Source organism: Ictalurus furcatus, chromosome 23 (genome assembly GCF_023375685.1).
Source record: "Ictalurus furcatus strain D&B chromosome 23, Billie_1.0, whole genome shotgun sequence".
NCBI classification, from domain to species: Eukaryota; Metazoa; Chordata; class Actinopteri; order Siluriformes; family Ictaluridae; genus Ictalurus; species Ictalurus furcatus.
Window position 1 is genome coordinate 10,511,449 of NC_071277.1, and position 15,046 is coordinate 10,526,494.

Sequence of the window (15,046 nt, forward strand, 5' to 3'; positions counted from 1 at the left end):
AACGTGAAAAATATCATATTGGAATAGGTCGGGCAATTGATTATATGAGTTTGATAGAAAAACCACTTTCCTTTGCTCCTAGCGCCTTCTGAAGCGCTGTATAGCATTTTGAGCATACAAAGAGCACAAGTGTGTATGGGACACAGGATAAATGGGAACTAGTTTTGTTATTGTACTTTTGATGAAAAGTGACTTTCTAGACATAAAATGTCACTTTGTTCACCTTATCATACGTTATCATCAACTTTTACATTTTAATGTAAACAATGATATCTCGTAATATTATAGGTCAGAAACATTTCATAGTACTATATTATGTGTAAATATGTGAAAAATATCATATTGGAATAGGTCGGGCAATTGATTATATGAGTTTGTTAGAAAAACTTCTTTCCTTTGCTCCTAGCGCCTTCTGAAGCGCTTTATAGCGTTTTGAGCGTATAAAGAGCACAAGTGTGTATGGGGACACAGGATAAATGGGAACTAGTTTTGTTATTGTACTTTTGATGAAAAGTGACTTTCTAGACATAAAATGTCACTTTTTTCACCTTATCATACGTTATCATCAACTTTTACATTTTAATGTTAACAATGATATTTCGTAATATTTTAGGGCAGAAACATTTCATAGTACTATATTAGGTGTAAATATGTGAAAAATATCATATTGGAATAGGTCGGGCAATTGATTATAAGAGTTTGTTAGAAAAACCACTTTCCTTTGCTCCTAGCGCCTTCTGAAGCGCTGTATAGCGTTTTGAGCGTATAAAGAGCACAAGTGTGTATATGAACACAGGATGAATGGGAACTAGTCTCGTTATTGTACTTTTGATGAAAAGTGACTTTCTAGACATAAAATGTCACTTTTTTCACCTTATCATACGTTATCATTAACCTTTACATTTTAATGTAAACAATGATATTTCGTAATATTTTAGGTCAGAAACATTTCATAGTACTATATTATGTGTAAATATGTGAAAAATATCATATTGGAGTAGGTCGGGCAATTGATTATATGAGTTTGTTAGAAAAACCACTTTCCTTTGCTCCTAGCGCCTTCTGAAGCGCTGTATAGCGTTTTGAGCGTATAAAGAGCACAAGAGTGTATGGGACACAGGATAAATGGGAACTAGTTTGTTATTGTACTTTTGATGAAAAGTGACTTTCTAGACATAAAATGTCACTTTTTTCACCTTATCATACGTTATCATCAACTTTTACATTTTAATGTAAACAATGATATTTCTTAATATTTTAGGTCAGAAACATTTCATAGTACTATATTATGTGTAAATATGTGAAAAATATCATATTGGAATAGGTCGGGCAATTGATTATATGAGTTTGTTAGAGAAACCACTTTCCTTTGCTCCTAGCGCCTTCTGAAGCGCTGTATAGCGTTTTGAGCGTATAAAGAGCACAAGTGTGTATATGAACACAGGATGAATGGGAACTAGTCTCGTTATTGTACTTTTGATGAAAAGTGACTTTCTAGACATAAAATGTCACTTTTTTCACCTTATCATACGTTATCATCAACTTTGACATTTTAATGTAAACAATGATATTTCGTAATATTTTAGGTCAGAAACATTTCATAGTACTATATTATGTGTAAACGTGAAAAATATCATATTGGAATAGGTCGGGCAATTGATTATATGAGTTTGATAGAAAAACCACTTTCCTTTGCTCCTAGCGCCTTCTGAAGCGCTGTATAGCATTTTGAGCATACAAAGAGCACAAGTGTGTATGGGGACACAGGATAAATGGGAACTAGTTTTGTTATTGTACTTTTGATGAAAAGTGACTTTCTAGACATAAAATGTCACTTTTTTCACCTTATCATACGGTATCATCAAGTTTTACATTTTAATGTAAACAATGATATTTCGTAATATTTTAGGTCAGAAACATTTCATAGTACTATATTAGGTGTAAATATGTGAAAAATATCATATTGGAATAGGTCGGGCAATTGATTATATGAGTTTGTTAGAAAAACCACTTTCCTTTGCTCCTAGCGCCTTCTGAAGCGCTTTATAGCGTTTTGAGCGTATAAAGCGCACAAGTGTGTATGGGGACACAGGATAAATGGGAACTAGTTTTGTTATTGTACTTTTGATGAAAAGTGACTTTCTACAGATAAAATGTCACTTTTTTCACCTTATCATACGTTATCAACAACTTTTACATTTTAATGTAAACAATTATATTTCGTAATATTATAGGTCAGAAACATTTCATAGTACTATATTATGTGTAAATATGTGAAAAATATCATATTGGAATAGGTCGGGCAATTGATTATATGAGTTTGTTAGAAAAACCACTTTCCTTTGCGCCTAGCGCCTTCTGAAGCGCTGTATAGCGTTTTGAGCGTATAAAGAGCACAAGTGTGTATTGGGACACAGGATAAATGGGAACTAGTTTTGTTATTGTACTTTTGATGAAAAGTGACTTTCCAAACATAAAATGTGACTTTTTTCACCTTATCACACTTAATCATCAACTTTTAAATTTTAATGTAAACAATGATATTTCGTAATATTTTAGGTCAGAAACATTTCATAGTACTATATTATGTGTAAATGTTTGAAAAATATCATACTGGAGTAGGTCGGGCAATTGATTATATGAGTTTATTAGAAAAACCACTTTCCTCCTTGCTCCTTCTGAAGCGCTGTATAGCGTTTTGAGCGTATAAAGAGCACAAGTGTGTATGGGGACACAGGATAAACGGGAACTAGTTTTGTTATTGTACTTTTGATGAAAAGTGACTTTCTAGACATAAAATGTCACTATTTTCACCTTATCATACTTTATCATCAACTTTTACATTGTATGTAAACAATGATATTTCGTAATATTTTAGGTCAGAAACATTTCATAGTACTATATTATGTGTAAATGTTTGAAAAATATCATACTGGAGTAGGTCGGGCAATTGATTATATGAGTTTGTTAGAAAAACCACTTTCCTTTGCTCCTAGCGCTTTCTTAAGCGCTTTATAGTGTTTTCAGCGTATGTAGAGCACAAGTTTGTATGGACACACAGGATAATTGGGAACTAGTTCAACTTATCATGCTTTATTATCAAGTTTTAGATTTTAATGTAGACAATCATAATTCGTATCATTTTAGGTCAGAAACAGGTCATAGTATTATTTTATGTGAAAAATATCATATTGGAGTTAGTCACGCAATTGATTATATGAGTTTGTTTGAAAAAACACTTTCCTTTGCTCCCAGCCGCTTGAACATTGTTGAACAGCGCTTGAACGTTTTCAGCGTCAAAAGAGCACCAGTGTGTATGCACACACAGGATAAATGGGAACAAGTCTTGTTAGGGCACATTTGATGAAAAGTGACTTTCTACACTTCATATGTCACTTTTTTCATCTTGTCATTCTTTATTAACAACTTGTACATTATAATGTAAACAATCATATTTCGTATCATTTTAGGTCAGAAACAGGTCATAGTATTATTTTATGTGTAAAATATTATATTGGAGTTAGTCACGCAATTGATTATATGAGTTTGTTTGAAAAAACACTTTCCTTTGCTCCCAGCCGCTTGAACATTGTTGAACAGCGCTTGAACGTTTTCAGCGTCAAAAGAGCACCAGTGTGTATGCACACACAGGATAAATGGGAACAAGTCTTGTTAGGGCACATTTGATGAAAAGTGACTTTCTACACTTCATATGTCACTTTTTTCACCTTGTCATACTTTATTAACAACTTGTACATTTTAATGTAAACAATCATATTTCGTATCATTTTAGGTCAGAAACATGTCTTAGTATTATTTTATGTCATTAATATGTGAAAAACATCATATTGGAGGACATCAAGCAATTCTTATGTGCCATTATTAGAAAAACCACTTTCATTCGCTCCTAGCCGCCTGAAAATTACTGTATAGCGTTTTCAGCGTCTGAACCGCACCAGTGAGTATGGACACACAGGAAGAATGTGAAGAAGTCTTGTTAGGGCACATTTGATGAAAAGTGACTTTCTACGCTTCATTTGTCATTTTTTTCACCTTATCATACTTTATTAACAACTTGTACATTTTAATGTACAATATATTAAAATCATATCGAATCATATCGAAGAATCATATTTCATAACATTTTAGGTCAGAAACACGTCATAGAATTATATTATTTGAAAAATGAAATACTGGAGGACATCATGCAATTGATGATATGCCTTTGTTAGAAAAACAACTTTCCTAGCTGCTTGAAAATTGCTGTATAGCGTTTTCAGCGTCTGAAGCGCACCACTGAGTATGGACACACAGGAAGAATGTGAACAAGTCTTTTTAGGGCACATTTGATGAAAAGTGACTTTCTACTCTTCATTTGTCACTTTTTCAGCTTATTATACTTCATTAACACCTTGTACATTTTAATGTGAACAATCATATTTCGTATCATTTTAGGTCAGAAACACGTCATAGTATTATATTATGTGAAAAATATAATATTGGAGGACATCAAGCAATTCTTATGTGCCATTGTTAGAAAAACCACTTTCCTTCGCTCCCAGCCGCGTGAAAATCGCTGTATAGCGTTTTCAGCATCTGAAGCGCACCAGTGTGTATGGACACACAGGACAAATGTGAAGAAGTGTTGTTAGGGCACATTTGATGAAAAGTGACTTTCTAGACTTCATTTGTCACTTTTTTCAGCTTATCTTACTTTATTAACAACTTGTACATTTTAATGTAAACAATCATATTTCATATCATTTTAGGTCAGAAACATGTCATAGTATTATATTATGTCATGAATATGTGAAAAATATACTATTGGAGAACATCACACAATTGAATATATGTCTTTGTTAGAAAAAACACTTTCCTTCGATCCCAGCCGCTTGAAAATTGCTGTATAGCGTTTTCAGCGTCTGAAGAGCACCACTGAGTATGGATACACAGGAAGAATGTGAACAAGTCTTGTTAGGGCACATTTGATGAAAAGTTACAAATCTTCTACAAATCACCATTCACCAGGTTGCAGGTTTTATTTTTCTTCACTCACTGGAAATGTTGGAGTGCGCACTGACAAATAAGGACAGGAAACAATGACCCCTGCCTTCAATAATGAATTGAAATCTGGTCTAATGCCCTCAATAGCTTCTGATTTAAGAGGGTATTAAGATTGTCTGGGCCTAAAGTCAGATTTGGGCGTGATCACGTTTTTGGTGCACTTCTAATCAGGCCTGTGTCATGTTTCCCTTAGGCCCACAGCCCGAGAGGCACCTTCTTCAATTGTGAGTGTATCTCTCGGGGTGTAGGACTTGTTCCAAGGTTCAGAAACATTCCCTTGTCATTACAAATGACATCCCGGTTAACCTCGCGCATTTCCTGAAAGAACTTTTTAATAACTCCCAGCGTCGGGCTGTACCATATGTTGGAGGTAGGTTCATGTTCCCAATCTGTAATTCTTTCAGTCTCACATAATTTGACCCATGGTCCCACATCTTTCCACTGTTTGCTCTTTATTTTGGCTAATGAGACATGAGGCTCTGATTTTGGGACAAAAAATACATGCAACTGCGTGTCATTCAATTTGACTGAACATGCACAAAATTTGTCACACCAATATAGTGACTTTAGGTACAGCTCTTCACTTTCTGCTATATCCATAAACCATTCTTTTTCAACATCAGTATCTACATTTACATTTACATTTATTCATTTAGCAGACACTTTTATCCAAAGCGACTTACAAATGAGAAACATTTCTTTCTCCCTTGTTGCACTCGTGCTGTGCAATGAAGGGCAGAGGACAGCATGAAATCAACACACTTGTCCTTCATCTTATGATCTCTGAGTCTTGTTGTTTACACATCGCTATTTTTGTCATGTCCAGTCGCACAGGAAAGGTGTTTGTCAGCCTCTGCTGGAGTGCCGCGATTTGTGCTCTGTACCTTGCCTTGACTTCATCATCCCACTGTGGGTTGATCAGGCAGACATCATCCTCTGGGAATTCACGTGAAACCTTGACCCAGTTTGTGCCAAGATTTTGCAATGAGCAGTCATCTTTCATGAGTGGTGCGTCTGAATTCTCTGCAGAATATCTGAAGTTCATCCCCAAACTTTCATCCTCCTACTTCGTGGAGAGCCAGCAGATGCGTCATGCTGCTCCTAATGTCTTCCAATGTCGGTAAAATAAAACCGGAAGTTGTATCCTGAGGTGTTTGAGAGATGGCTGGATATTCAGATTGTTAATCTTTTTCTTTTTTTTTTTTTGTATTTGACTGTATGCTATGGAGAAGCGTTAATCGATAAGGCATTGTTTAAAATATGCGCTTCATATGAACTGGATGCTGTCATGGCACGAGTGGCTGGAGATATTATTCATTTAAACGTCGGAGGAAAGAGGTTCAGTACCTCCAGGCAGACTTTGACATGGGTACCAGACTCCTTTTTCTCAAGCCTCTTGAGTGGCCAGATATCAACCTTAAAAGATGAAACAGGAGCGATTTTCATAGATTGTGAGCCTTCACTTTTTGCTCCTATTCTGAACTTCCTGCGCACTAAAGAACTGCACCCCAGGTCTACCGATGTGAATTTACTGATGCATGAAGCTGAGTTCTATGGAATCACTCCATTAGTACGTAAACTGCAGCTGTGCAATGAACTCGATCGCTCATCATGTGGCTCAGTGCTGTTTAATGGCTATCTGCCTCCTCCAGTGTATCCTGTGAAGCGCAGGAACAGACACAGCATTGCCGGCTCTCAGTTCATGGCTGGCCGAGCTGTCCCTCTGGAAAGAGCCATGGTCCGACGCAGCAACACAATGCCGCCCAACCTAGGCAACACAGGCATGCTGGCAAAAATTACTGCTACAGAAGAGAAAATCTCAGGTCAGGGCTCAGATCCAGGAATGCTACGGATCATATGTGGCCATCACAACTGGATTGCAGTGGCTTACGCACAGTTTGTGGTGTGTTACAGGGTTAAGGAGTCGACAGGGTGGCAGCAAGTGTTTTCGCGCCCCAGATTGGACTGGATCATCGATCAAGTCGCACTCAATGCTAAAGTCATGGGAGGGTCACTAGGAGACAATGACAAGATGGTCGCGGTGGCGTCCGGGACAGAGATCATATTATGGGCAGTCTGTCCTGAAGGAAATGGAAATGAGATTGGTGTCTTTAGCTTAAGTGTGCCTGTGGAGGCTCTGTTCTTTGTGGGGAATCAGCTCATTGCCACGAGCCATACAGGAAAGTGGGTGTGTGGAATGCTGTAACAAAACACTGGCAGAATCAGGATGTGGTTCCCATAAACAGTTGTGACACAGCAGGGTCCTTCCTCATCCTTGGCTGTAATAACGGATCCATTTACTACATCGATGTACAGAAGTTTCCATTAAGGATGAAGGATAACGATTTGCTGGTGACAGAGTTGTACCGAGATCCCAGCGAAGACGCCATCACAGCACTTAGCGTCTATCTTACACCTAAAACGAGTGACAGTGGGAACTGGATTGAGATTGCATATGGCACCAGCTCAGGAGCTGTGCGTGTGATTGTTCAGCACCCCGAGACAGTGGGCTCAGGGCCACAACTCTTTCAGACATTCAGTGTTCATCGGAGTCCTGTTACCAAAATAATGCTGTCAGAGAAACACCTCATCTCAGTGTGTGCAGATAATAACCATGTGCGTACCTGGACTGTAACACGGTTCAGAGGAATGATCTCCACCCAACCAGGCTCCACCCCCCTCAGCTCATTTAAAATCGTCTCACTGGATGACATTGATGGACATGCAGGCTGCAGTGCTGGCACTGAGATTGGTCCATATGGAGAGAGAGATGACCAGCAGGTGTTTATTCAGCGCGTAGTTCCTGACACTGATAAACTCTATGTACGACTCTCCTCTAGTGGCAAAAGGTAGAAAAGACCATCCATCCATGGAAAAGTTTCCATACATCTTTTTTCGATTTGAATTGGAAAGAGGAAAGAGAATAGAGAAAGAAGAACAGAAAGGGAGAATATGAGGACATAAAAATTCACCAGTTCTCTTTGAAAAAATTGTGTAGAAAATGTGAAATGTAGTCATGTGAAAAACATAAGAACACCAAATGGATTTTTTTTTTTTTTGACATTTGGACAAGTGAACATTTGATCCTCTTTGAAACAGTGCCTATTAATAAAGGGGATACACTCTATCAAATGGCACATAAAATGTACATTTTGTATTGTCTTCCAATGTCCAGGGTCTGTGAACTAGCATAGGGCCTCCTTCTCCGGCCACTTCTAGCATTGGGGCATTTACCACGGCGTGCATTGTCCCTTCTCTGTCCGATTTTGTTGGTCTGAAGCCCTCAGGCAGCAATGTTGTTGGTCCCTTCACTTGGGATCTCGTATGTAACGCCACCGGTAAAGAAAGGACGGCTAGAGCATAGTTCGGTGGGGGTTGATGGCTCAGTTCTGACAGGTTCGGATAGAGTGGAGTAGGCTGCGCCGCTTCTTCGTGAGGAGGTGCCTCTGAAACTGAAGGTTCCTCCCTCCTTTCTGGCTGTGGGCGTCGCGGTGGGGTCCAGGTTGGGATCGGCTTTCTGCAATTTAGCATGCTGAGAAACAGGTGAGGGCCCTGCCTGACATTTTTTCTCTCTTTTATGTGCCTCACTCTCCCATTCAGCAAATGCCTTCCAGTCAGCCAAAAACTGCACTTCGCTCTTTGTTTTAGGGGTCTCTCTCTCCTTTGTCTCTAAATTAAGTTTCAGTTGTTCTAACTGTCTAAAACTACCTTTTTCAGGAAAAGCACATTCTTTAACCCATACATCATATTGGTTCAAACATCATTCCCCATAATTCACACGCATAAATGTGATATTAGGACCAACATATGAACACCCTGTACATACCATAGCCTGTGAGAGAGAAGTACTTTGTATAATTTGTAAGCTACTAAAAATCACTAACTGGATGTGACAGGTCTAGGTCAAAGGTCATCATCATCATCATTAAATGTAATGATGATGACAGGTCAAAGGGACATCGTAATCAATTATAATTATGTTGTTATGTCATCATCAAATATTATGTTAAATCCAGTTCTGATGTATTCCAGACACACACACACACAAGTTTTTTCCTTTCCCATAGATTTGAAACATTCCTGAGTTAGGCCTAGGTCAAAAAGGTTAATGATAATTATTGCTGCATGTTCTATTCCTATAGTTTTTCCAGTGCATTCCAGACACACACACACACAAGTTATTTCCTTTCCCATAGATTGTGAAACACTCATGAGTTAGGCCTACGTCAAAAAGGTTAATGATAATTATTGTTGCATGTTCATACCGATAGCTTTCTTGCACATATCCCCTGTTTAGGTTGTTATTTGCTTTCCTGAGTTAGGCCTAAGTCAAAATGTTAATTATTGATGCATGTTCATTCCTATAGCTTTTCTGGTGCAATTCCAGACACCCACACACACACACACACACACACACACACACACATACACATATACGCACGCACACATGCGCGCACACACACACACACACACACATACGTGCACACACATACATAAGGATGATGAATTAGTAAATAATGAATTTCCATACACATCCAACCAAAAATATGACACACACACACACACACATATACACACACACACATACCCATGACCAATCAGAACAAAAGAAACAAAAAATGCTCCATCCGGTAGGTGTTGGTATAAGCACCATAAGTTTATAGAAGAAGAAGAAGAAGAAGGCCTCACCCACCCTCTAGGTTTAAAAATACTCTGTACTTCGAAGATCGTGTGAGAGCTTATAACATGACTGATGCTTGTCTTAATGCACCGAAAAAAGCTCACTCTTTTTTGGGAAGATTAGAAAAAATTTTAGAGCATGAAAAGATACAGTATTGGGTAATGTCAAACGGGTGTACAGTCGGATTTTTTTTCGATGCAGAAAAAGGAACCGTTGTGCTTCTCAAGTTCTCGGTCCCGGGTCACATCCACTGCAGCTGCACTACTGAGAGCGTAACTTTTAGCGGGCGTGACTGGAAAAAGTTCAGAAAATGGTGCAATGGAGCAGTACATCTCTGCAATGCAAATACCACATCAGAGCAACAAATTTCTCCAAGAACCAGGTTTCACTGCATTGCGTTGCTGTATTCATCGGTGACAATGCACCTGATAACAAAGAGAACTGTTAAGTGAGGTATGAACAAACCAGCTGGCACTATCTACAACACTACTTCCATCAAATCGATGAATTATTCCAAAAAATTGGAAGAGACAAAGAAACAGTGAAAATAAAAGTAAAGTTAGAAGATCTCTTCTGAGATCGTCAATATACTACTCCTGAGCAGAAACTCCACCATCCCCAAGTCTCCTCCCACATGATATATAATTGAGTCTGACTACATATCGAATCAAAACATTCTGAGCATCAACAAGCGATATGGCTCGCGAACTCAGACCCGTTTTCTACAACTCTGATGCTACCCATGATGATGTGACCAGTTCGGATTTTGAAGACGGCGAATACCTAGGAAAAAGAAACCTGACCTATCTGACAACGAACGATGAAACCGACGGGTGTATAACCAACACCGTGTTAGCCATTATACGTGCGGTTACAGGAGAACTGCTGGACAGAATTATCCAGCAAGATCTGAAGGACAACTGGCACGGCTGCACGATTGATCATCCGAGTCAACTCCAACACGCGTGTTTGTTCGATCCTGAAGAGTACTATCTGCACCTAAACCCCTACAGATTGCTGAAAAAACTGTTTAAACCGTGGTTCAAATACACATTGGCAAGAGGTCTGAAATTGTATGGGATCAAACACACTCCATCCCTGGAAAAAATTCAAGGTATCGCTGAAGCCATTGTGTGTGAATGGCGAGACGAGCCTCACATCGAAACCGTGCTGAACGATGTCAAGGAGAAAACCAAAGACCTTTTCAACGAGCAGGTATGCAAAGACGTTGTGGACTACTGGACTACTTTGGAAGTACTCTGGAAGCTGCTAACCAGCCGCATACATGGGGAACTTCAAAACAAGCCACGTCTATTCTGACTGCAAGAAAAGCCTGAAGCCAAACAAAACAAAATGCTGAAGACATTCGTAAATAACGTGTGTCTTTAACACATTTGTGTGTATCAAGTTTTATCTTACATGTATTGCTCAAACATTTGAATGTAAAACTAATCATGTGTTTAAACCTGTGTGTGATTTAAAATAGTTTAGAATGGAAAATGTTACTTTGATTGAATATGTAATACCATCCTCATGTGTTTTGAGATAAATGTTTAAGCTACACTTGCGTTTGATCATTCTTGTCTTGACACTTGAAAATGACTGAGCGATTGATGAAGAATATATATTATACGCCATCAGAACCTGGTTCGTACGGTGGCGTTGAGAGTTTGCAAAGAGCTATTGTTGAGAAAATATGTAAAAGAGTTAATGATACTGAAATAAAAAACTGGTTAGCAGAGCAGGATGCGTACAGTCTACATAAACCAGCATCTACAAAGTTTAAAAGAAACAAGGTTTTTGTAAAGAACATCGATGAACAATGGCAAGCTGATTTAGTCGATATGAGCAACCTGTCAGAGAGTAATGACAACTCAAAATTTATGATAACGTGCATTGATATTTTATCCAAATATGCCTGGGTACGTGTGTTATGAAACAAGACCGGACTCGAGGTAACTAAAGCCTTTGATTCCATTCTAAAGGAAGGTAGCCTCCCCAAAGAACTACAAACTGACCAAGGGAAGGAGTTTGTTAACTAAAATTTTCAAACATTAATGAAAAAACATTACATTGTTCACTTTGCTATGGGTACGGGGCAAAAAGCATCGGTGTGTGAAAGGTTCAATAGAACGCTAAAGACCAGGATGTGGAGATATTTTACCGTTTTTAACACGAGAAAATACACCGACATAGTCCAGGATCTGATTCAAGCATACAATCACAATTACCATTCCGGCATCAAAATCCGCAGAGGTCAACGAAGCCAATTTCTTCAGAGTATTTAAAACCCTCTACGGACTGTTCTCACCTAAATTAAAGAAACTAACATTCAAGTTTAAAGTCGGTGATATCGTTAGAATTTCCCATTTAAAAAGACAGTTTGAAAAAGGATACGAGCAAAACTTTACAGATGAATATTTTACAATCTCCGAACAGATACAGAGAGATCCCCTGGTATATAAATTACAAGACTATGATGGTGAAAAAATTGAGGGAACATTTTATGGACCCGAGTTACAAAAGATCATTTTTGGGAAGGACAAGAAATTGAGAAAATCTTGTCTGAAAAAAACAGAAACTGGAAAAAAGTTTGCCTGGTGAAATGGGTGGGGTGGCCCGATAAATTTAATTCCTGTGTTCCGGTCGAAGACGTAGTTAACATAACAAAAGGATCGTCATGAACAAAGCTGAAATCTATATTCATTCACATTCAGTAGGATTCTACACTACTAAATGCGCCAAACCAATCGATTTGAAGGGAATATGGGAAGTCTCGCTCGCAGAGGTTCAATATCTCCAGAGTTGGTACTCATTAACAGAGGAAGACTGTCCATGTCATATTATGCAGAGGAATGGAAAGAAAATACAAAACAGTAACTTGATTATCACTCCAGGATATTATAAAAGTATTGAAGAACTGGTTAGTGAAATCAAGAAAAACATGAACAAATTGGAACTTGGAATAGAGATAACCTATAACCCTACGAAAAATAAAATACACATCGTGTCCCAAAAACATTTTGCGTTCAAAGCTATTGGAAAATTAGTATATATGCTCGGTATGAACCCCGGTGTTCCTATAATGGCCCAAGAACCAGACGTGCCTAACCCCGCTGATATTCACGCAGGCTTTTACACGATCTATGTATATACAGACGTTATCGAGTATCAACGAGTTGGTGACAGTTTTGCCCTGTTACTGAGATGTGTACATATAATGGGTTAAAACAACAAAGTCGTCACAATTACTTATGATAAGCTGCATTACGTACCTCTCACCAAGAACCACATTACCAATATAGTAATCGAAGTCAAAACTGATCAGAACAAGCCTATACCTTTTAGTTACGGAAAATTTATAGCTAAACTACACTTTAGACCCACGAAACATTCATTCCATATGTAAAATGATGGATAGGGGCTACATTCATCCGCAGACCTACGTGGATTATTATGTCCACCAGGCTGGAAATGGTCTTCCAGGGTTTCAAGGCGCCCCCACCATGTATGGGGCTAGGAGGTCTGTTCAAGGATCTTTTTAGAATGGCAGTTCCGTTCCTCATAAGGGGATTTGCTATTGTAAAACCTCATTTAAAAACAGCGGCTAAAGGTTTCGTAAGCAACGTAGTGAGCAACATTATGAGCAAGACACAAACTCAGAATCAACACAGATTGGGCTTTGCATTGATTGCGTGTAAAAAATCTAAAAGGCTCCCAGGGCGTTGACACGTGATTCCGAATAAAAGACGTATGGTTACTAAAATCAAGACCAGTGTGAAAAAGACTGAGCAGAGAGGCAACTGGCATCCTTCCATCTCTCACAAGAGAAAGCGGCTGAACATTTTCTAACATCATGGTTTTCTTATACAGTCTATCCTCAGAGTGTACCAAGACAGAATTGGATATTTTCACATTAGCTTATACCCAAACGAGTATCGAAAAGTACACTTATGTCGAAATACCTCCACTTTCCGCTCTTATGGAAAACGGGACCCTGGAGTTCTACGTGGCTGGAAACGGGGAGGATTACCTCGATTTGAACAAAACTTTTTTACATCTGGCCTGTAAAATCGTGAACCCCGATGGTTCCAACCCCGATGGTCCTGACGACGATTGTGGGCAACATTTGTCATTAATAAAGTCGGGAAATATTTGATTGGAACTCAGATTTCGACAACCACTTCTGAGCACAGTGAATCTAATCGTGTACGCCAGTTTCAACAGTATTCTAGAAATAAACAATCGAAGAAACGTGCTCATCGATTACCAGTAACGCATGGATACCAGAGAACTAACGGAGGTTATGAGAAGTTGTCCTGAAATAGAAAAAATATTTCACGGCGTGATGGCCTGTGACGAGCTACCTATGAGTACACTGAGAAAGTTTCCTGCTTTGTTCATCGTAAACACACATCCGAGACACATGCCGGATGAGCACTGGCTAGCTTTATGCCTTAATGACGAAACCACCGGAGAATTTTTTGACTCGTACGGAAACCCTCCAGACCACGAACTCTTTCCTCAATCGATTCATTATTTGAATCGATTGAGGAAAGAGTTTGCCTGTGTAGTGGAATGTTAAATGACGACGCTTCACAAGAAAATTGTTAAACAAAAGTTATTTTATTTAAATAAAGGGTAACACAATATAACAATCGTTGTCCCTCGTCATTTCATAAACCAAACCAGTCAGAACGGTTAAAAACGGGGTATTTGAAAACTGGCTCAGAATCATAGTCTTTGATTTTATGTGGGAAAACAAGATGAGAGGTATCGTTAGATCTTTGTATGTCAGATATTTTGCGTCGAACACCTCCATTAGGTATTGCTGAAAAGGGTATATTTAGGTTGGCTACTGTCTGTAAGAACTCTTTCCAGTCTAAAGGCCTCTGTTCATCGGATACTCAATGAAGGGCCGTGAGATTTTTAAGCAAATCCACCATGTGAGATCCTTTGATAGTGTTTCCTTTAAAAAATAAATTCACCGCTATCGTTCCACAATGCACTGGCTTTTAAAAGTTTTTCCATAACATACAAAGCCTTTCTTTTGTTTCTCGCAGAAATGTTAGCAAGCACCTCTTGAACGATCTCGTCTTTGGGCAGTTCAGTCACCGTTGGTTCCGTTTTGCTTTCCGGTATTTTAGGTAGGGACAGGGTCAGTTGAGCGGTTTCCTGCTCTCCTAGTTTAACCAAGTTTAAAAAATTTTGCAGCACCAACGCGTAGAGTTTCTTCCTATCATAATCGTTCAGATCAGTCCTTGACAAAATACCTCGTATTGCATCGTCCAAGTTGTTTTC

General features: G+C 38.7%; 1 protein-coding gene across 1 annotated transcript; it reads left to right on the forward strand.

The window, feature by feature from the left end:
- The first annotated feature begins 5,846 nt into the window (after positions 1–5,846).
- On the forward strand, positions 5,847–8,073 carry LOC128599713 (SH3KBP1-binding protein 1-like). Its single transcript, XM_053611618.1, is given in 2 exon segments — positions 5,847–7,247; positions 7,250–8,073. Coding segments are annotated over 2 exon segments (1,563 nt in total). The 5' UTR covers positions 5,847–6,352; the 3' UTR covers positions 7,918–8,073.
- Positions 8,074–15,046: the final 6,973 nt, after the last annotated feature.